This window comes from Ranitomeya variabilis, chromosome 1 (genome assembly GCF_051348905.1).
Source record: "Ranitomeya variabilis isolate aRanVar5 chromosome 1, aRanVar5.hap1, whole genome shotgun sequence".
In the NCBI taxonomy this organism is placed as follows: domain Eukaryota; kingdom Metazoa; phylum Chordata; class Amphibia; order Anura; family Dendrobatidae; genus Ranitomeya; species Ranitomeya variabilis.
The window spans coordinates 119,902,659-119,925,848 of record NC_135232.1 but is presented as its reverse complement, the minus strand read 5'-3'; the positions used below and the strand labels follow the sequence as shown (position 1 = coordinate 119,925,848).

The window sequence follows — 23,190 nt, the reverse complement described above, 5'->3', positions numbered from 1 at the left end:
ATCTGTGAAGTAACAGAGTTCGCTTATACCGCCATATAGTACCGCCTGTTACTAGCAGCAGGTCTCTCTCCTGCACGGTGACCCCCGGTTGCAAACGCACCTTTTGTTTTATATATATAAAACATAATTCGGTGCGTTCCGCCAACCCTAACAATATCTACCTATTCTATTTGTATTTACTGTACAGTGCCTCAAGTAGTATTCAACCCCCTGCAGATTTAGCAGGTTTAATAAGATGCAAATAAGTTAGAGCCTTCAAACTTCAAACAAGAGCAGGATTTAGTAACAGATGCATAAATCTTACAAACCAAAAAGTTTTGTTGCTCAGTTAAATTTTTATAAATTTTAAACATAAAAGTGTGGGTCAATTATTATTCAACCCCTAGGTTTAATATTTTGTGGAATAACCTTTGTTTGCAATTACAGCTAATAATCGTCTTTTATAAGACCTGATCAGGCCGGCACAGGTCTCTGGAGTTATCTTGGCCCACTCCTCCATGCAGATCTTCTCCAAGTTATCTAGGTTCTTTGGGTGTCTCATGTGGACTTTAATCTTGAGCTCCTTCCACAAGTTTTCAATTGTGTTAAGGTCAGGAGACTGACTAGGCCACTGCAACACCTTGATTTTCTGCCACTTGAACCAGGCCTTGGTTTTCTTGGCTGTGTGCTTTGGGTCGTTGTCTTGTTGGAAGATGAAATGACGACCCATCTTAAGATCCTTGATGGAGGAGCGGAGGTTCTTGGCCAAAATCTCCAGGTAGGCCGTGCTATCCATCTTCCCATGGATGCGGACCAGATGGCCAGGCCCCTTGGCTGAGAAACAGCCCCACAGCATGATGCTGCCACCACGCTTGACTGTAGGGATGGTATTCTTGGGGTCGTATGCAGTGCCATCCAGTCTCCAAACGTCACGTGTGTGGTTGGCACCAAAGATCTCGATCTTGGTCTCATCAGACCAGAGAACCTTGAACCAGTCAGTCTCAGAGTCCTCCAAGTGATCATGAGCAAACTGTAGACGAGCCTTGACATGACGCTTTGAAAGTAAAGGTACCTTACGGGCTCGTCTGGAACGGAGACCATTGCAGTGGAGTACGTTACTTATGGTATTGACTGAAACCAATGTCCCCACTGCCATGAGATCTTCCCGGAGCTCCTTCCTTGTTGTCCTTGGGTTAGCCTTGACTCTTCGGACAAGCCTGGCCTCGGCACGGGAGGAAACTTTCAAAGGCTGTCCAGGCCGTGGAAGGCTAACAGTAGTTCCATAAGCCTTCCACTTCCGGATGATGCTCCCAACAGTGGAGACAGGTAGGCCCAACTCCTTGGAAAGGGTTTTGTACCCCTTGCCAGCCTTGTGACCCTTCACGATCTTGTCTCTAAAGGCCTTGGAATGCTCCTTTGTCTTTCCCATGTTGACCATGTTTGAGTGCTGTTCACAAGTTTGGGGAGGGTCTTAAATAGTCAGAAAAGGCTGGAAAAAGAGATAATTAATCCAAACATGTGAAGCTCATTTTTCTTTGTGCCTGAACTACTTCTTAATACTTTAGGGGAACCAAACAGAATTCTGGTGGGTTGAGGGGTTGAATAATAAATGACCCTCTGAAAAGACTTTTCACAATTTAAAAAAAAAATAAACAAAGAAATAACATTCTTTTTTGCTGCAGTGCATTTCACACTTCCAGGCTGATCTACAGTCCAAATGTCACAATGCCAAGTTAATTCCAAATGTGTAAACCTGCTAAATCTGCAGGGGGTTGAATACTACTTGTAGGCACTGTATGTAATCCATCTCTTCTATCCTTTCGGCTCCTGCAGATGAATTGCCGGCTTTTGAGATATATATGTATATATATATATATATATACTAGATGGTGGCCCAATTCTAACGCATCGGGTATTCTAGAATGCACAGCCACGTAGTATATAACACAGCCCACGTAGTATATAGCACAGTCACGTAGTATATAACACAGCCCACGTAGTATATAGCATAGGCACGTAGTATATTGCACAGCCACGTAGTATATAACACAGCCCAAGCAGTATATAACACAGCCATGTAGTATGTAGCACAGTCCACGCAGTACATAGTGCAGATAGAAACCCAACGTTTCGACCCTCCCGGGTCTTATTCATGGGGTTAATTGATGCATGATTAGATACATTTACGAGTGGCATGCATGGGGCAGGAGGATAAATCCCTTGGCATGTAAACTGTCGCTGCATATTCCTGGACGACCTGTGTGGGCAGCGCTCCCGTTTCCTGTGAAGCGTGGCATGCAAGGAAGGAGGGTGACCTGTCTGAGCGGCGCTCCCACGCCCTGCTGTTGCGGCGTGCATCAAGTAACCCCATGAATAAGACCCGGGAGGGTCGAAACGTTGGGTTTCTATCTGCACTTTTTTCTTTTGTGGCAACCTGGTTTGTGAACACAACTTTGTAAAATACTTGTTTTCTCGCATAGCACTCGCCCGTATTCTACGGTAGTGCGACGCCGGTCTTAAGATAAAAAATTAGTGCTGCTCAGCTAAGTTGGACACTTTAGTCCTTAAGTCTATTTTTGTATGTTTTGTCCAGTTTGCACTTATGTGAATCTCTGCAGCTGGAAGCTCTTGTTGGGCTGAAATTACCACTCCAGTGGCATGAGTTGTCACATGAGTTAAGGTAATTTCAGGATGGTGTTTTGAAGGGTTTTGCAGCTGACCGCGAAGTCCTCTGTTGTATCTTTCTGCTATTTAGTTAGCGGGCCTCTCTGTGCTAAATCTGCTTTCATACTATGTGTGTCTTTTCATCTGCTCTCACCGTTATTATATGTGGGGGGCTGCTATCTCCTGTGGGGACATTCTCTGGAGGCAAGCCAGGACTGTGTTTTCTTCTACCAGGAGTAGTTAGTTCTCCGGCTGGCGCGCGGCATCTAGAGACATCGCAGGAATGCCCCCTGGCTACTTCTAGTGTGGTGTGTAGGTTTAGCATCGCGGTGAGCTCTAGTTTCCATCACCCGAGAGCTTGTCCGTTTATTCTATGCTTCTGATGTTTCCTTGCCATTGGAAACCATAACAGTATGGCCAGCCCAAATGTTTAATCTATAGGCTGAAGCAGGAGAGAAAAGGAATTGTGTGAAACCTTTTTTTTTTTTTTTTCTCCTTCCTCTGAAGTTGCACTCCAGCTCTAATTGCAGTCTCCTGTTTTCCTCTCCTCTTAACCCCTGAATGGCTCAGACTTTACCTGTTGAAATATGGATCCCCAGAGTCTGGCTACCAATTTGAATAATCTTGCCTCTAAAGTTCAGAATATACAAGATTTTTTGTTACATGCTCCTCGGTCTGAACCTAAAATTCCTATACCGGAGTTTTTTTCTGGAGATCGATCTTGTTTTCTAAATTTTAAATACAATTGTAAATTGTTTCTTTCGCTGAGATCTCATTCTGCTGGAGATCCTGCCCAGCAAGTAAAAATTGTTATTTCTTTACTGCGGGGTGACCCCCAAAATTGGGCATTTTCATTGGCACCAAGGGATCCTGCGTTGCTCAATGTGGATGCGTTTTTTCAGGCTTTGGGGTTGCTTTATGAGGAACCAAATTTGGAGATTCAGGCTGAGAAAGCCCTAATAGCCCTCTCTCAGGGGCAAGATGAAGCCGAAATATATTGCCAAAAATTTCGAAAATGGTCTGTGCTTACTCAGTGGAATGAGTGCGCTCTGGCGGCAATTTTCAGAGAAGGTCTCTCTGATGCTGTAAAAGACGTCATGGTGGGGTTTCCTGCGCCTACTGGTCTGAATGAGTCCATGACAATGGCAATTCAGATTGATCGGCGTTTACGGGAACGCAAACCTGTGCACCAGTTGGCGGTGTCTTCTGAAGAGGCACCACAGAGTATGCAATGTGATAGCTTTCTGTCCAGAAGCGAACGACAGATTTATAGGCGCAAAAATCATTTGTGCTTCTATTGTGGAAATTCTACTCATGTTATATCAGCATGCTCTAAACGAACAAAGAAAGTTGATAAATCCTCTGCTATTGGCACTTTGCAGTCCAAGTTTATTTTGTCTGTAACTCTAATTTGTTCGTTATCTTCTATTGTTGCGGATGCGTATGTGGATTCTGGCGCCGCTTTGAGTCTTATGGATTGGTCCTTTGCCAGGCGCTGTGGGTTTGATCTAGAGCCTCTGGAAGTTCCTATACCTTTAAAGGGTATTGATTCTACACCATTGGCTAGTAATAAACCACAATACTGGACACAAGTGACTATGCGTATGACTCCAGACCATCAAGAGGTGATTCGCTTCCTTGTACTGTATAATCTACATGATGTGTTGGTGCTGGGATTGCCATGGTTGCAAACTCATAACCCAGTCCTTGACTGGAAAACAATGTCTGTACTAAGCTGGGGATGTCAGGGAAATCATGGGGACACATCTTTGGTCTCCATTGCTTCATCTATTCCCTCTGAAATTCCTGAGTTTTTGTCTGATTATCGTGAGGTTTTTGAGGAATCTACTCTTAATTCTCTTCCTCCTCACAGAGATTGCGATTGCGCCATAGATTTGATCCCTGGCAGTAAATTTCCTAAGGGTCGTCTATTCAATCTGTCTGTACCTGAACATGCTGCCATGCGAGAGTATATTAGGGAGTCCTTGGAAAAGGAACATATTCGTCCTTCTTCGTCTCCTCTTGGAGCGGGGTTCTTTTTCGTAGCTAAAAGCGATGGTTCTTTGAGACCTTGTATTGATTATAGACTCTTGAATAAGATCACAGTCAAGTATCAGTATCCTTTGCCATTGCTGACAGATTTATTTGCTCGCATTGAGGGGGCGAAGTGGTTCTCTAAGATTGATCTTCGCGGTGCGTATAATTTGGTGCGAATTAAGCAGGGGGATGAGTGGAAAACCGCATTTAATACGCCCGAGGGCCATTTTGAGTATTTGGTGATGCCTTTTGGTCTGTCAAATGCCCCTTCGGTCTTTCAGTCTTTTATGCACAATATTTTCCGTGAATATCTGGATAAATTTATGATTGTGTATTTGGACGATATCTTGATTTTTTCGGATGACTGGGAATCTCATGTTCAACAAGTTAGGAGGGTTTTTCAGGTTTTGCGGACCAATTCTCTGTTTGTTAAAGGTTCAAAGTGTGTTTTTGGGGTTCAGAAGATTTCTTTTTTGGGGTACATTTTTTCCCCCTCTTCTATTGAGATGGATCCTGTGAAGGTTCGGGCTATTTGTGACTGGACGCAACCGACTTCTCTTAAGGGCCTTCAGAAATTTTTGGGCTTTGCTAACTTTTATCGTCGATTCATAACTGGTTTTTCTAGCGTTGTCAGGCCTTTGACTGATTTGACTAAAAAGGGTGCTGATGTTGCAGATTGGTCTCCTGCTGCTGTGGAGGCCTTTCGGGAGCTTAAGTGCCGTTTTTCTTCTGCTTCGGTGTTGTGCCAGCCTGATGTTTCTCTTCCTTTTCAGGTGGAAGTTGATGCTTCCGAGATCGGAGCGGGGGCGGTTTTGTCGCAGAAAAGTTCAGATTGTTCAGTGATGAGACCTTGTGCGTTCTTTTCTCGAAAATTTTCGCCCGCCGAGCGAAATTATGACGTCGGTAATCGGGAGCTTTTGGCGATGAAGTGGGCATTCGAGGAGTGGCGTCATTGGCTTGAGGGTGCTAAACATCAGGTGGTGGTCTTGACTGATCACAAAAATTTGATTTATCTTGAGTCGGCCAGACGTCTGAATCCTAGACAGGCGCGCTGGTCGTTGTTTTTCTCCCGGTTTAATTTTGTGGTTTCGTATCTGCCAGGTACTAAGAATGTGAAGGCGGATGCCCTTTCTAGGAGTTTTGAACCTGATTCCCCTGGTGATTCTAAACCTACGGGTATACTTAAGGATGGGGTGATATTGTCTGCTGTCTTCCCAGACCTGCGACGTGCTTTACAAGAGTTTCAGGCGGATCGGCCTGATCGTTGTCCGCCTGGTAGATTGTTTGTGCCGGATGAGTGGACCAATAGAGTCATCTCGGAGGTTCATTCTTCTGCGTTGGCAGGTCATCCGGGAATTTTTGGTACCAGAGATTTGGTGGCTAGGTCCTTCTGGTGGCCTTCCCTGTCTCGGGACGTGCGTACTTTTGTGCAGTCTTGCGATGTTTGTGCTCGGGCCAAGCCTTGTTGTTCTCGGGCTAGTGGGTTGTTGTTGCCCTTGCCTGTTCCTAAGAGGCCTTGGACACACATCTCTATGGATTTTATTTCTGATCTCCCTGTTTCTCAGAAGATGTCCGTCATTTGGGTGGTGTGTGACCGCTTTTCTAAGATGGTTCATTTGGTGCCCTTGCCCAAGCTGCCTTCCTCATCTGAGTTGGTGCCCCTGTTTTTTCAGAATGTGGTTCGGCTGCATGGTATTCCGGAGAATATCGTTTCCGACAGGGGATCCCAGTTTGTGTCCAGATTTTGGCGGGCGTTTTGTGCCAGGATGGGCATTGATTTGTCTTTTTCGTCTGCATTTCATCCCCAGACAAATGGCCAGACGGAACGTACTAATCAGACCTTGGAGACTTATTTGAGGTGTTTCGTGTCTGCTGATCAGGATGACTGGGTCTCCTTTTTGCCGTTGGCTGAGTTTGCCCTTAATAATCGGGCCAGTTCTGCCACTTTGGTCTCCCCTTTCTTTTGCAATTCAGGGTTCCATCCTCGTTTTTCATCTGGTCAGGTGGAGTCTTCGGATTGTCCTGGAGTGGATACCATGGTGGATAGGTTGCATCGTATTTGGGGGCAGGTGGTGGACAATTTGGAGTTGTCCCAGGAGAGGACTCAACGTTTTGCTAATCGCCATCGTCGTGTTGGTCCTCGTCTTCGTGTTGGGGACTTGGTGTGGTTGTCCTCCCGTTTTGTCCCTATGAGGGTCTCTTCTCCTAAGTTTAAGCCTCGGTTCATCGGTCCTTATAAGATTTTGGAAATTCTTAACCCTGTGTCTTTTCGTTTGGACCTCCCAGCATCCTTTGCTATCCATAATGTCTTCCATCGGTCATTATTGCGGAGGTATGAGGTACCACTTGTGCCTTCTGTTGAGCCTCCTGCTCCTGTGCTGGTTGAGGGTGAATTGGAGTACGTGGTGGAGAAAATCTTGGACTCCCGTGTTTCCAGACGGAGACTTCAATATCTGGTGAAATGGAAGGGCTACGGTCAAGAGGATAATTCTTGGGTTACAGCTTCTGATGTTCATGCTTCTGATTTGGTCCGTGCCTTTCATAGGGCTCATCCAGATCGCCCTGGTGGTTCTTGTGAGGGTTCGGTGCCCCCTCCTTAAGGGGGGGGTACTGTTGTGATTCGGTTCGTGGGCTCCCCCGGTGGTCTCTTGTGGTACTGGTGTCCTGCAAGCTTTGCCTTCTCAGTTCACCTGTTCCTATCAGGATGTGGGAGTATCCTATTTAACCTTGCTCCTCAGTCATTCTAATGCTGGCCATCAATGTATCCAGAGTGATTCTGTTGCATGTTCCTGCTCCCAGTTTTCTGCTCAGCTAAGTTGGACACTTTAGTCCTTAAGTCTATTTTTGTATGTTTTGTCCAGTTTGCACTTATGTGAATCTCTGCAGCTGGAAGCTCTTGTTGGGCTGAAATTACCACTCCAGTGGCATGAGTTGTCACATGAGTTAAGGTAATTTCAGGATGGTGTTTTGAAGGGTTTTGCAGCTGACCGCGAAGTCCTCTGTTGTATCTTTCTGCTATTTAGTTAGCGGGCCTCTCTGTGCTAAATCTGCTTTCATACTATGTGTGTCTTTTCATCTGCTCTCACCGTTATTATATGTGGGGGGCTGCTATCTCCTGTGGGGACATTCTCTGGAGGCAAGCCAGGACTGTGTTTTCTTCTACCAGGGGTAGTTAGTTCTCCGGCTGGCGCGCGGCATCTAGAGACAACGCAGGAATGCCCCCTGGCTACTTCTAGTGTGGTGTGTAGGTTTAGCATCGCGGTCAGCTCTAGTTTCCATCACCCGAGAGCTTGTCCGTTTATTCTATGCTTCTGATGTTTCCTTGCCATTGGAAACCATAACAGGAGGCACAAGGAGTCCACTACCGATCATTAGGAGGGAATTGGCAAGTGCCTCTCAGAATCGGGTGAGACGGTTCGTTATCTTTAAACTGTCGCATAGGTCTATTAATGATATGATGAAAGATAGAGGGTTTATAGTTAGACAAATCTAATGCATTCAATTGCTATTGATAATCAAATACTGTCCAGTGACTCTATTGTTTTGCCATGTGCTGCATAAAGACCAGTTAGGATTGTGGATGTGATCCCATACAGAGAGACAGGCAGACTAATCACTGGGTCTATTTAACACTAGAAGTCCCAGAGACGGGTCATTTGACATTTCTACCTTTGAAACCCAGAGAAGGGTCAAATGACCTAAATGATTTTATCTGTAGCTTATCTTATCTCTATTCACTGTCTTTTGTTCTGTAATTAAGGCCATTACTGTTGCACCACAGGAGGTTGTTTGCTGTTTTCCATCGAGTTTACCCATGTAGTTTCAAGTTTCAAGTTAGGGTACCGTTACACAAAACGATTTACCAACGATCACGACCAGCGATACGACCTGGCCGTGATCGTTGGTAAGTCGTTGTGTGGTCGCTGGGGAGCTGTCACACAGACAGCTCTCCAGCGACCAACGATGCCGAAGTCCCCGGGTAACCAGGGTAAACATCGGGTTACTAAGCGCAGGGACGCGCTTAGTAACCCGATGTTTACCCTGGTTACCATCGTAAATGTAAAAAAACCCAAACCGTACATACTCACATTCCGGTGTCCGTCAGGTCCCTAGCCATCTGCTTCCCGCACTGACTGAGTGCCGGCCGTAAAGTGAAAGCAGAGCACAGCGGTGACGTCACCGCTGTGCTCTGCTCTTACATTCCGGCAGTCAGTCAGTCAGTGCGGGAAGCAGACGGCTAGGGACCTGACGGACACCGGAATGTGAGTATGTACGGTTTGGTTTTTTTTACATTTACGATGGTAACCAGGGTAAACATCGGGTTACTAAGCGCGGCCCTGCGCTTAGTAACCCGATGTTTACCCTGGTTACAAGCGAATGCATCGCTGGATCGGTGTCACACACACCGATCCAGCGATGACAGCAGGAGATCCAGCGACGAAATAAAGTTCCAAACGATCTGCTACGACGTACGATTCTCAGCAGGGTCCCTGATCGCTGCTGCGTGTCAGACACAGCGATATCGTATGGATATCGCTGGAACGTCACGGATCGTACCATCGTAGCGACAAAAGTGCCACTGTGAGACGGTACCCTTAGTTCTGTTCAGTTTATTGTATTTGATAATATAAAGACTATACATATTGTATTTAGTTTAGTTTTATTTGAGCAAAAAAGCGCTGAAACAATGAATCATTTTTTATATATTTTAAATAGAGAATTAGAAATTTTAGAGCAAGGTACAGCTGTGAGTAATGACCAGAAGCATTTGTGTCTAGGGCTATGTGCACACTTTGCGGATTCCACTGTGGATTTTTCCGCAGCGGAATTCCAAAATCCGCAGTGAAAACCCGTTGCGGTTTTTACTGCTGATTTATCGCGTTTTTTTACTGCGGTTTCTTCTGCGGATTTTCATCTGCAGTTTCCTATTGGAGCAGGTGAAAATCCGCAGAAAATAAGTGACATGCTGCGGAATGTAATCCGCAGCGTTTCCGCGTGGATTTTTCCGCAGCATGTGCACAGCGGTTTTTGTTTCCCATAAGTTTACATTGTACTGTAAACTCAGGGGAAACTGCTGCGGATCCGCAGCGGTCAAAGGTACCGTTACATGTTACGATCTCGTCGACGATATAGTTAGAAATGTCACGTGATCACATCGTTCGTGCAATCAGTTTCACATCGTCCAAGAGGCGTCACATGCAACTATCTTGTTAACGATGTAAATTTTGGCTCCGCGTTAGCCTCATTGCAAACGTTTGCAGATCGATTTTTCACAACGGCAGGAATAGGAGAATTTAGACCGACATCGTTCATCTCAGCGTTACACTGAACGATGCTGCACATCTTCTGACACATAATTGGACGAGGATCGTCAGATTTGAGATCCTGACCTCAAATCTGCGATCAGCGATCCAACGATGTGTTCGTCCGATATCTTCACGTTACACGCAATGATGTGAAAACGACATCACATGAACGACATGATCACGTGACGTTTCAAACGATATCGTCAACGAGATCGTAACGTGTAACTGTACCTTTAGGCCTCAATCACACTAGCGAAAAAAAAATCGCAGCATGTTCATTCTTGTGCAAATTTGGCGCGAAAAAAATTTGCACAAGAGGACTGAAATTTTAGTGTGAAAAATATACAAAAGAACAACTGTTATTTGTTTCGATGCTTTTTATTTTTTTTAAAAACCAATAAGATTTTTTTTTCACTAAAGGGTTATTTCACACCAACATCAAACAAATAGTCACATTTTCAAGATGAGCAGTGTATAAGTGGCATGGCCAAACAAATGCGATAAAACAGTGAACAAGAAAACAATATAATCAAATTATACAACAGGGAGGGATGTTGGTGGAGGAGTGGGAAGAGGGGAGGGGGGAAAGGGTAAAGACAAATACATGGGGGTAGGGGAGTAAAGGAGCACGCATCAAAGGATGCTTTTTATTTTTGTTATAAAAATGTTAAAAAAATACAAGGAATAAAACAATTCCACACATATTATCAATAGGCTGCAGTGGGGGGCTGTGTGTGTGTGAGTGGCATGTCCTTGTGTGACTAGCATTTCAGCACTCACTCAGCAGTCTGTCTGAACATGTCGGAACATACCTGGCACTGCCTGGGTATGTCCCTGGTACATTTGCCACACGTGTATTTGTAGCAGTCAACACATCTCTCAGTTGCACAATTGTTCGTGCATCGATGGTTGACCTGACACTTCACCCTTTTGCCAGGGCTGGGTGTGGAAGGAAGTTGCCAAAGGAGTTTCTCCTTGCGTGCCTTCTTTTCAGTCACATGACGGCCACCTAACTCTTTTGCAAGCTCAACCAGGAAGTCCACCCGTCTCTCCTGCACCCCAGTGCATGCCTGATAAAGAACATGAGCATTGAGTGCTGCCATGTCAATCATGTTGTAGAACACGGCGACTGACCATCTCCGTTTTCCTGCACGCACGCTGTACTCCCGCACCATTTGGTCCATTACATCCACACCGCACTTTGTGTGGTTGTATTGTGTGACCATGTTTGGCTTCCTTTTGTTGGTATCCTCAGTCTCAACCACGCTGTGCATGCTGCTGAGAATGTAGACGGCCTTCTTTCGTTTGGGTGCATACACTGTCAGTGTGGCACCAGTGGTTGAACACACCTGAGTGGTGAATTCAGTGCGGTCCATCTGTCTAGCGGATTGAGGAATTTCCCGGCGACTCTTGTTGACTGTGCCGAGGATAGTGGTTTTCCGGCTAAGCAGTCGTTGTGCAAGTGACAATGATGTAAAGAAATTGTCCGTGGTTACAGTTCTGCCCTTGTCCATGAATGGTTCCATCAGCCTCATCACTACAGTTTCGGACAGTCTCTCCCCGCTGGGACGACTGGGGTCCTTGCCAAGATATGGGAGGACATTACAGATGTACTTTGATTTGAAGTCGCAAGCCACCCAAAACTTGATGCCAAACTTGTCTGGTTTTGTTGCAATGTATTGCAGAAAACAGCAGCAAGTCTTTGACGGGAAAAGCTGTTCAATAGTGATGTGTCGACCAGGGTTGTAGGATGCGATGCAGTTGGTGACAAACGATCTCCACACATCGGAGATTGCAGCAAACTTATCGGTCTCCACTCGCTCACTGCGCGTGAACATGTCATCAAAGCGTAGGTGTTGCATGATGTCTTGAAAGCGGTTTCGGGTCATAGTGGCAATGATCCTTGGGTTTCCCAGGTTTGCTGACCAGCTGTCACGTAGTGATGGAACCTTGGTCACCCCCCGCAAGATAATGACTGAAATAAATGCCATTAGTTCCGGGAGACCCATGAACCAATCCACCTGCTCCGTGTGACGTGCATGTTGAGTAGTCCATTCTTCAATGCTACGAAGCATGTCAAGACTGATAAAACAGAGGAAGCTCTGAAGGCGACTCTGGACACTTCGTCTGGCCTTAGCACTTGGCTCTCCATCTGTAGGGTACGGTTAAAATGGAGATGTTTCCACACTGTGCCATCTTTTGCGGTCTCTGTCGGCTCACTCGCCAACCGAGCTCTCTTTTTTGGTAGAGGCGGAGTCTCCTCATCTGCAAGATAAATAATTTCAAATAAGCATTTTGTTTTGGTTCAAAATAAAAAAATAAAAAAAGATAGTCAGGCACCACACCCACCCTGCACCGCAGCGTACTGCCCACGCACCACACCTGCCCCGCACCGACCCTTATCTGCACCAACCCCTGCAAAACATAGGATCCAAATGAACAGGCAAAAAAGGGAGTGTGAAGCCAGCCTAATCTGAAGACAGCTCAGAGTCCGAATCCGGTTGAAGGACTATGTCTTCTCCATCTGAGTCAGAAGGGTTTGTGTTGCTCAGAATCAGTTCCAATGCTTCTTCAATGGTGTGCCTTCTCTCCATTTAATTTCCTGTGAACAAAATAGGTTTCTCCCCCACAGCACATAAAGCTGCATGCAAATTTGCTAATGCAATGCAGCTGGGGGGGGGTGGGCAGACACTCAGGAGCAGCTCACATTCTTTGGCTAGGGACACACTTCAGTTCCTGATCAGTTTTCTTTCAAGATTGACACCTGTTCTGGGTTTTGGAGTCACTCCTGGGCCCTAATGGGGCCGTCACACGGGGAGATGATTACCGGCGATGTGCGGGCGATCACGTGCACATCGCCGGGGCATCACTGGTGACATGACACATGCGGACATGTCGCCGGCGAACGTCTGTGAAGGATCGCCTCGGAACCAGCCTGTAGTTCAGAGGCGATCCCCGGGCCATTCTCTGGATGACTGTACCTTCTCTGCACCAACCCCTGCAAAACAAGATGCAAATGATCAGGCAAAAAAAGGCACTGTGAAGCCAGCATCTCTTTCTTGTGAGCAGCAACCCCCACACTCAGGAATAGCTTGCATTCTTCTGTTTACACACTCTTATCTTAGATAATCCCCCATGCAGATTCCTCAGGCAAGAGCACATTTACAAATGAAAGGATGCTAATTAAGGTGTCAATATGGACTGAGGGTCATTTGACCCTCTCTCAGGACTTCAGGGGGGGATCTTGAAATTCCCGGGACTTCTAGTGTTAAAGCTTGCAGTACTGATTATGGTGGACCTACCACCTATGCTAATATTGCATAAGGCTTTGACAGGCACTAATGCATGACACACTGTAGTTGATTATGATAGTTAATCACAACCAGATAGGAGATATGCAGTGGTCCTAGGGTACCGTCACACATTGAAATTTCCATCGCTACGACGTTATGATTCGTGACGTTCTAGCGATATCGTTACGATATCGCAGTGTCTGACACGCAGCAGCGATCAGGGATCCTGCTGAGAATCGTACGTCGTAGCAGATCGTATGGAACTTTCTTTCGTCGCTTGATCACCCGCTGACATCGCTGGATCGTTGTGTGTGACAGCGATCCAGCGATGTCTTCGCTTGTAACCAGGGTAAACATCGGGTAACTAAGCGCAGGGCCGCACTTAGTAACCCGATGTTTACCCTGGTTACAAGCGTAAACGTAAAAAAACAAACCGTACATACTCACCCGTCGGTGTCCTTCAGGTCCCTTGCAGTCTGCTTCCTGCTCTGAGTGCCGGCCGGAAAGTGAGAGCAGATCACAGCGGTGCTGCGCTCTGCTCTCACTGTACGGCTGCACTCAGAGCAGGAAGCAGACGGCAAGGGACCTGAAGGACACCGACGGGTGAGTATGTACGGTTTGTTTTTTTACGTTTACGCTGGTAACCAGGGTAAACATCGGGTTACTAAGCGCGGCCCTGCGCTTAGTTACCCGATGTTTACCCTGGTTACCCGGGGACTTCGGCATCGCTCCAGCGCCGTGATTGCAACGTGTGACCGCAGTCTACGACGCTGGAGCGATATTCATACGATCGCTGCGACGTCACGGATCGTGCCGTCGCAGCGATGAAAATTTCAATGTGTGACGGTACCCTTAGGGTCTTGTTTTAGTGTTTATGTGGACTATACATGTAATTTTGTATAAAACAAATTGTCTGGCCAGAGTATGCAGACACTGATTGCCAATTTGTGAAATAATTATGCTTCCTAAATACATGTGCTCTAATGCTTAGACATTTCTGACCTAAAGCGGCTACAGCTAGCCATACAGTTAACATCTTCGGCTAACAGTTGCTTTTCCTTGTTATATCATAACCATTCCAGCCTTACTATGAATGCATGTTTTTGTCAACGGAAAAACTATATAAGTTGCTGCCAGGGGTTTACATGAGATTTATCTACAATAATGTGTATGACCCAACATCCAGTGTAGATATATGCTTGTATTATGCACTAATGTATATTGCATCCATTCTCCATCATTAAAACATATAGTTCAATATCATCTGAAAAATGGATGATGCTGGTGCAGTCTGTGATTTTATTCAAAGTTGATCCATGTAAAAAAAAAAAAAAATAAACTAACACTTTGATTAATATTGAGCCATGTTTCCAAATGGATCAACAATATGATCACCTAAATGTACCCAAACAGTGGCTTCATCCACCTCCAACCTCTCCTCTGCTACCAAATAGTAATAGATAATTTATCACTGGTGATAGGTGAACTCGAACAGTAAAGTTCAGGGTCCGAACCGAACACCTAGTGTTCATGCACAGACCAACAAACATGGCCTTCTTCAGGGAGTCCGTGTTACTATTTGGGTTTGGCACCCCGAACATCGGGTATTTCCCAAGATGTCATCTACAGGACAGCGAGAGAAACATTTGTGGTTCAGATCGGCGGAAAGATTATTACCGCCGGTCAGAGAGCTGCAGTTCCTATGTGGGGTCTCTTCCATTTTTCATAACGAGCGCTGGCAAAACAGAAAGCTGTCATATTTATCATGTGTTACACCCGGTTCTAGTCCCGTACCTTCGCGGGGTCCCCGTCAGGACTCCCGCTCTGTGCTGGCTCCACACCGTCCTGCTGAAGCCTCTGCTTCCTCTCTTTTCCCTGCTTCCTGGCGCGTGGCCAGCAGGTTCCCGGGTAGACTGCTAAGGGCGCACGCGCGCTCCCAGTCTCTTAAAGAGACAGCGCGCATTTTTCAAAATGTACTTCTGATCAATGGCGTGCTAGTGATTGCTATTTCTAGCCCCTCCACCATAGGGAGGGTGCCGGAGCAACAAGTATCCTCTGTTGCTAGCTTCCGGTTTCAGCTAATGTGTGCTTTAGCGTCTGAAGTGTTTTGCCTGTGCTCCGCTTACATTGTTTGTCTCCGCAGATTGTCATCCGCCTGCCACCCGGCAATCCTGGACAACGTCCGTTGTGTCTACGCCAGTTCCGTCACGTCCCACCATTCAGCCATCTGTACCTCTGGACAACGCCAGTACCACCGGTGTCAGCTCCTACCCGTATATCCAGAACCCACCGGTCAGCTCCACATCTGCTAACCCTGCTTGTCCGTTTGTCCCGCTGGGACAGCTGCCATGTGTCCGGGGTCTAACTGGAGGTAGCACCCATGTCCTCCAGGCATTGCATTCTGACCCCGCTCAAGGGGACTTACCACGGGTGTCTGGGGCTCACGTAGTTATGCCCCCTTCGGAGCCCCGCAGACCGTGGTCCCGCGGTTCCACAAATTTATCAATAAAAAACTAATGTGAACTTCACCACATGTGGGTCCGCTACCATTAGTTACATCATGGCTGGTTATCAAGAACAAGAGGGGTCCCCATGCCATTTAAATATATAATTTAAAAAATTGCGTGGGTTCCCTCCCATTTTTCACAACCATGCTAGCTACAGAAGACACCTGGGGGCTGGTATTCTCACGCTGGTAAGGGGCCATGGATATTGCCCCTACCCCTCCAAGCCTAAAAATAGCAGCCCGCAGCCACCCCAGAAAAGGCACATCTATTAGATGACAGATTTCTGGCCCTTTTCTCGCTTTTCCCACTTGCCCTGGTGCGAAGTTGGGTTACATTTGTGGGGTTGATGTCAGCTGTTTTATGACCACTGGCATCAAGCCTACAGGTTAGTAATGAAGAGTATCTAGATGTGTATTGAACACCTTGAACCCACAGGTGCTTCACAGAATTTTACCTTGATCAGTGAAAATGAAAAATAATAATTTTTCCTACCAAAATATTGTTTAAGCCCCAATTTTTTTAATTTTCACAAGGATAGCAGGAGAAAATGGTCCCCAACAGTTGTCATGCAATTTCTCCTGAATACACCAACTCCCCATATGTGGTCAAAAACTACTTTTAAGGCGTACGCCTCGCAAGCCACCTCCGTGCAGGACCCAGAAGGACCCCTGCGGCCATCTTGGATCTGGGGTCTGCAGGGAGGAGAATGGAGGAGACCCTCGGAACAACACGATCATATCGCGTTGTTTTGAGGGTCTCAGGGAAGCACGAAGGGAGCATGCGCGATGCTTCCCTATGCCCCTGCAACACTGCGATCATGTTTGATCGCAGTGTTCTGGGGTTAATGTGCCGGGAGCGGTCCGTGTGATAATCAGCTGACACCCGGCCGCGATCGGCAGCGCTCCCCCCGCCATGAGCCCAGCTGATCACATATGACTTAGTATCCCGTCGATGGACATACGGGCCTGGGTCACCTCAACGGGATAGTACGTCAGATGTCAGAAAGGGGTTAAAGAAGCACTCTCAACGACATTTTTACCCAGCAAATTCTCCTGTTTTACCTTAAGTCTATGACATCACGGTATTAAAAACTGACTAGCTGAATCCTTCTAAGCTCTATGTAGAAACATGAAGTGAATTTTCCATGTATGAGTCATGAGTCACTGCAAAAGTGCCTGGTAGATGGAGGAGGGAGCAGCTGGGTCAGGAGATGAAGAGGGTAATGATAAATGCAGGGGCAAGAGACTTACGGTTTCTACATAGAGCAAAGAGAAGAATTAGTTGGGAATAAAGGCAAAATTAGCAATTGTAAGGATCGGTAGGTAACAGCGAACCGTCAAACACCCACCAACCATCAAGATGTAACCTATGGATAGGTGCAATAGCACGGGAGCTTGCAGAAGATGAGACTGTAAACATCGCGCTGATTCTCTGGGCATGGTAGGCAGCTCATTGAGAATTATTACAGGGTTTTAGATGGGACCAGACATGCACTACTGCCATTTTGTGGGAGACCTAATTTTTTTTTGGAAGACATAATAAAGTACTGTGCAGATGCAATATGCAAAATAGGAGACAAGTTACTGATGGACCTGTCATTCAAACAGGAGGCAGACGGAGGAGACAGAGCAACAAGAAAAGAGACTGCCCATAGTCCGCCCCAATGCACGACGACATGATTAGGGCAAAACTTGAAACACTCAATACACAAGAATAAGGGTATGTGTCCACGTTCAGGTTTGCTTCAGGCTTTGGTCAGGATTTTATGCAAGTAAAATCCTGACCAAAAATGCACCTGAGGTCACTGGCAGGTCACCTGCGGTGTTCCTGCGTGTTTTGCTCATTGTAGCAACATGCTGCGTTCTGAAAAAACGCACCGCATGCGTTTTTTCCTGCACAGTGGAGACGGGATTTCATTAAATCCCCTCCACTATGCTGTAACATCTGGACGCTGCGGCTCAACGCTGCGTCAAAAACGCAGCGTTTCCTGAACGTGGACACATACCCTTAGAAAACAGATTTCTTCAGGTATCATTGCCGATACGCATTAAAATGTCGGTCGTTAAGGAGCCTTATTCCCTCATTGCCGTTTTAAAACGTCAATGGGGAATAAGGGAATAGCACCGCCTGGTGGAGTTTCCAGCTGGTGTCAGCTGTATATGAGAGCTGACACCCTGCAGTATCGGATTAGGATGGTTTTGCGACCGATTGGGGCCGATTATCCCCTTAAATACCACTGCCAAATACCGACAGCGGTATTTAAGTTGAGGTCATTTGATGACACCAGGGTACAGAGGTCTATGAGATCCAGTTTATAAGCTGGGTCTCACAGACACAGTAAGGCGAGTCACTGACTGCTCTCATGCACTAAAAAGCAATCAAAAAGTCACGTTTAAAAAATGGTATAAATGAAAATGCCAAACCGTCCCGCAAAAATCAAGCCCTTTTATGGCTCATTCGGCAAAGAAATAAAAAGTTACAGCTCTCAGAATTTGGCACTGCAAAAACAAATTAATTTTTGTAAAATATTGTTTTTAGTCTGTAAAAATAGCAGAGCATGAAAAAAATACAAAAATATTATGTACCCCAAAATAGTACCAAAAAAATCTTCCACTCGTCCTGCAAATAATAAGCCCTCATACAGCTCTGTTCACCAAAAAATAAATGTTACAGCTCTCAGAATATGGTGACAAAAAAACTACTTAGGGATCGGATTAGGGATAGGAAAGGAGCCCCTGGTCCCAGGTCACCCGACAGCTGTGTCGTGACAGTTTGCCATTACTGTAATGGAGAGAAGGCACTTAATTTATGGGTGTGTATCACCAGAAGTACAAGCTGGTCACAATGTATGGGGGTGCTACAATTTTGGGGAACTACACTGTATGGGGACACAATGTATGGGCACTAGGTTGGCAGGTTTGCAATTTTCCTGAAAAAAAGCCAGGCATGGAGGTCACAATATAGTTATTGCAGATGTAGATGAATTCAATGAGAGGTGCAGTTCCTACAATGGGGTCACTTTTGGGCTTTTTGTCCTAGCACCTCCCTCAGGGTTCTGCAAATGTCACCCGCAAACTATTGTAGCAATAAATGTGCTCCAAAAGCAAAATACCGCTCCTTCCTTCTCAGTCCCGACATTTGGCCTAACAGTAGTTTCTGAAAACATACGGAGCAGCACTGTGTTCGGGAGAAATTGCGCAATAAATTATGGGGTCTAGTTTCACCTATTAACCCTTGTGTACCTGACAAATTTGCAGCAAATACAAAAATTTAATTTTTCCACTAAAATGTTATATTTCAACATCTCAATGTTATATAATTCTGTGAGACGCCTATGGGTTCAAAATACTCTCCACAACCCTAGCTGAATTCTTTGAGGGGTTTAGTTTCCATAATCAAATCAGTTTTGGGGGTTCTGCTGTTTTCATGTGTCAGGGGCTCTTCAAATACGACATGGCATTCACAATCTATCTCAGGCAAATAGCGCTCTTTCCTTTCCTAGCCCTGCCATGTGCCCATGCAGAAGTTTTTGACCACATATTGGGTATCATGGGTTATTGACGCGTTTGGCACAAACTGTACAACAAATTATAGGGTCTGTTTTCCCTATCCATTAGGAAAATTACAAATTTGGGGCTAAAACAACATTTGTGAGAAAAAAAATGAAAATTTTCAATTTGACAACCTAATGTTATCAAATTCTGTGTAGTACCTGTTGGTTCAAAATGCTCATTATACCCCTAGATAAAATCTATAAAAGGTGTGTTTTCGAAATTGGTTAACTTGTGGGGGGTTTTCACTGCTTATGCACATCAGGGGCTCTCCAAACGCAAAATGACACATGCAGAACATTCCATCAAAGACTGCGTTCCAAAACGTCACTTCTTCCTTTCCGAACCCGGTGGTGCGCCCAAACGGTCATTTTCCTCCACACATTGGGTATCGGCATACTCATGAGAAATTGTACAACAAATGTTGGGATCTATTTTCTCTTGTTGCCGTTGTGGAAATACAAAAAAATGGGTAGAAAAGTATATTTTTGTGGGTAAAATTTGATTTTTTTTTCTCACAGCTCCATGTTATAAACGTGTATGAAGCACCCGGGGGTTCAGGGTGCTCACCACAGATCTAGATACATTCCTTAAGGGTCTAGTTTCAAAAATGAGGTTACTTGTGGGGGATTTTCACTGTTTAGACAAATCAGGAACTCTCCAAATGTGGCATGGCATCCGATGTCGATTCCAGCCATTTTGTGTTCAAATAGTCAAACGCTGCTCCTTCCCTTCCGGGACCTACCGTGCGCCCAAATAGTAATATTCCTTCACGTATTGGATATCGGTATACTCAGGAGAAATTGCACAGCAAATTTTGGGGTCCATTATCTCCTGTTACCCTTGTAAAAATAACAAATTTGAAGCTGAAGTAAAATTTTTGTGAAAAAAAAGCTACAGGTGCTTCTTACAATATTAGAAAATCATCAAATAGTTAATTTCAGTTCTTCAATACAAAAACTGAAACTCATATTATATAGTCATTACATACCGAATGATCTATTTCAAGGATTTATTTCTGTTGATGTTGATGATTATAGCTTACAGCCAATGAAAACCCAAAAGTCATTAACTCAGTAAACTAGAATAATTAACAAAAAACACCTGCAAAGGCTTCCTAAGCGTCTAAAAAGGTCCCCTAGTCTGTTTCAGTAGGCTCCACAATCATGGGAAAGACTGCTGACTTGACAGATGTCCAGAAGGCAGTCACACGCACTCCACAACTAGGGTAAGCCAGAAAAGATCATTGCTAAAGAATCTGGCTGTTCACAAAATGCTGTACCCAAGCATATTAATGTAAAGTCGAGTGGAAGGAAAAAGTATGGTAGAAACAGGTGCACAAGCAACCGGGATAACCGCAGCCTTGAAAGGATTTCTAAGAAAAGGCCATTCAAAAATTTCGGGGAGATTCACAAGGAGTGGACTGCAGCTGGAGTCATTGCTTCAAGAGCCACCACACACAGACTATCCAGGACATGGGCTACAAGTGTCACAGTGTCAAGCCACTCATGACCAATAGAAGCCAGCAGCGTCTTACCTGGGCCAAGGAGAAAAAGAAATACATAGTAACATACCGTATATACTCGAGTATAAGCCGACCCCCCTAATTTTGCCACAAAAAAACTGGGAAAACTTAATGACTTGAGTATAAGCCTAGGGTGGGAAATGCAGCAGCTACTGGTAAATTTCAAAAATAAAAATAGATACCAATAAAAGTAAAATTAATTGAGACATCAGTAGGTTAAGTATTTTTGAATATCCATATTGAATCAGGAGCCCCATATACTGCTCCATACAGTTCATGATGGGCTCCATAAGATGCACCATACAAAATACTCCCCATATAATGCTCCATAAAGTTTATTATGGCCCCATAAGATGCTTCATATTAAAATATGCCCCATATAATTCTGCATAAAGGTTAATAATGGCTCCATAAGATGCTCCATAGACACATTTGTCCCATATAATGCTCCACAAATGTTGATTATGGCCCCATAAGATGCTCCATAGAGATATTTACCTCATACAGTGCTGCACTAGTTAAATGCCGCTGTCAGCATTTGATAGCGGTATTTAACTAGTTAATAGCGGTGGGTGAATCGCGATTTTCACCCGCCTCTATTGCAGGCACATGTCAGCTGTTCAAAACAGCTGGCATGTCCCGGCTTTGATGCGGGCTCACCGCCGGAGCCCGCATCAAAGAAGGGAATCTGACCTCGGACATACTATCTCACACGTTCTGTATTCGGTCAGTATTTTCCATCAGTATTTGTTTCACTCCTGGTTTTGGCTTACAATCAGAGGATCAGAGGGAAAGTATAAGGGTATATGCACACATTGCGGATTTGGCTGTGGATCCGCAGCAGTTTTCCATGTGTTTCACAGGTGTAAAAACGCAGGTGAAATCCTCACAAAATCTGCATAAAGTCCGCAGTGAATCCGCAGGTAATAAAATGCAGGGCGTTTTACCTGCGGATTCTGCAGAATCCTCGCGGAAAATCTGCAATGGAATCCGCAACGTGTGCACATAGCTTTATAGACACACGTCACCACTTCTGTATTCTTTACCCACTCCTGATTTTGGCTTACAAATACTGAGGTAAAATACTGACCGTGTGAAGAGGCCTTCAGTACGGCTCTGTCTGGAGTTTACATAGCAAATCCTGCTGACAGCTTCTCTTTAAATATTGTTGTTGAGTTTTTTTATTTCCTCTAATTAAGAATTTTTAAAATCCTGTGCTTTGTATGTTAATACATATCAGTAAATCATTGCAAACCCCGTCACTGCAAGTGGTGAGGAACTACAACTCCCAGCATCTAGCTGTAAGTTGGTATAGACACAGTGTTGGTGCGTTCACAACTGGAAGTCGAAATTTGTGAATGGAGACAGCGGTCACCCACAAGAGGCCAATCACAGCAGCCGCATTCACAATAATGGAAGCGACATGTAGTCACAGGTATTTCTCTATGCATGTGTCTGCATGTATATGTATACTGGGTATTAATGTGTGTGTATTTATGCATGTGTTTGTAAGTGTGCAATATATATACTGTGTGTGTAAATATGGCCTATATATATATATATATCTATATTCGTGTAAGTGTATAGCCATGCACATATCCATGAAGGTACATGTGTATATAGTTATGCCTGTAGCTATATATATATATGTGTATATACATATATATATTATATATATATATATATTTCTGCACGCACCACTATAGATGCTCCTGTCCGCACTTTCCCCATTGCCTTCCTGCACATTTCCTCTGCAGTCACGTAAACACAACTCACATGTCTTCCTGCTCTCCCATGCCTCTCCCAGCATGCTTTGCTTCACACTACCGTAATCTACTGTATAGTGCAGCCAGCCTGTCCACATTACCACATTGTTTATACTATGTAACCTGTTCCCTCACTATTGGGGAATGCTATTTGGCCCCTTCTGAGGAGGGGGCAGCCGCCTGCACACCACAAACTGGATTTATCTGAGAAATGTGCAGGTGAAATATATTGTTTTGTCAAAATATGCTTTTATGGAAACTGAGACATCAGAAAGTGCCCTTCCTGTGGCGCTGGGACACAAGACTGCTGCTGCTGCTTATAGTATATAGCTCATTCTGCGTATGGGACTGTTCCCGCATTATTCGTGTCAGGAAAACCTTATTCAAAAAAAGCTAAATTCTGCTGCCAGAGTTCAGCTCTGGAGACGACGTTTGTAAGACTGGTGCCACATTGACGATGCCCATAAAACGATAATACCCCGAATTGTAGTATCCCCCCCCCATTGACCCTTTTTGCATCCACGGTAATAATGGCACTACGACTGGTAATATCACACCACAC

The 23,190-nt window shown here is 45.1% G+C and overlaps 1 protein-coding gene across 3 annotated transcripts in view; it reads right to left on the bottom strand.

The window, feature by feature from the left end:
- The window catches only part of ATG10 (autophagy related 10), a 267,809-nt gene that overhangs the window by 197,296 nt on the left and 47,323 nt on the right, over positions 1-23,190 (bottom strand). The window contains exon 1 of one of the 3 annotated variants that reach the window (XM_077288573.1): positions 22,639-22,703. The exons of 1 other annotated variant lie outside the window; for it this stretch is intronic. In XM_077288573.1, coding sequence (XP_077144688.1) covers positions 22,639-22,672 — 34 coding nt within the window. In that variant the 5' untranslated portion in view covers positions 22,673-22,703. Of the gene's footprint in view, positions 1-22,560; positions 22,704-23,190 lie in introns of those variants that run through there. One more of the 3 variants, XM_077288557.1, reaches the window with a different exon arrangement.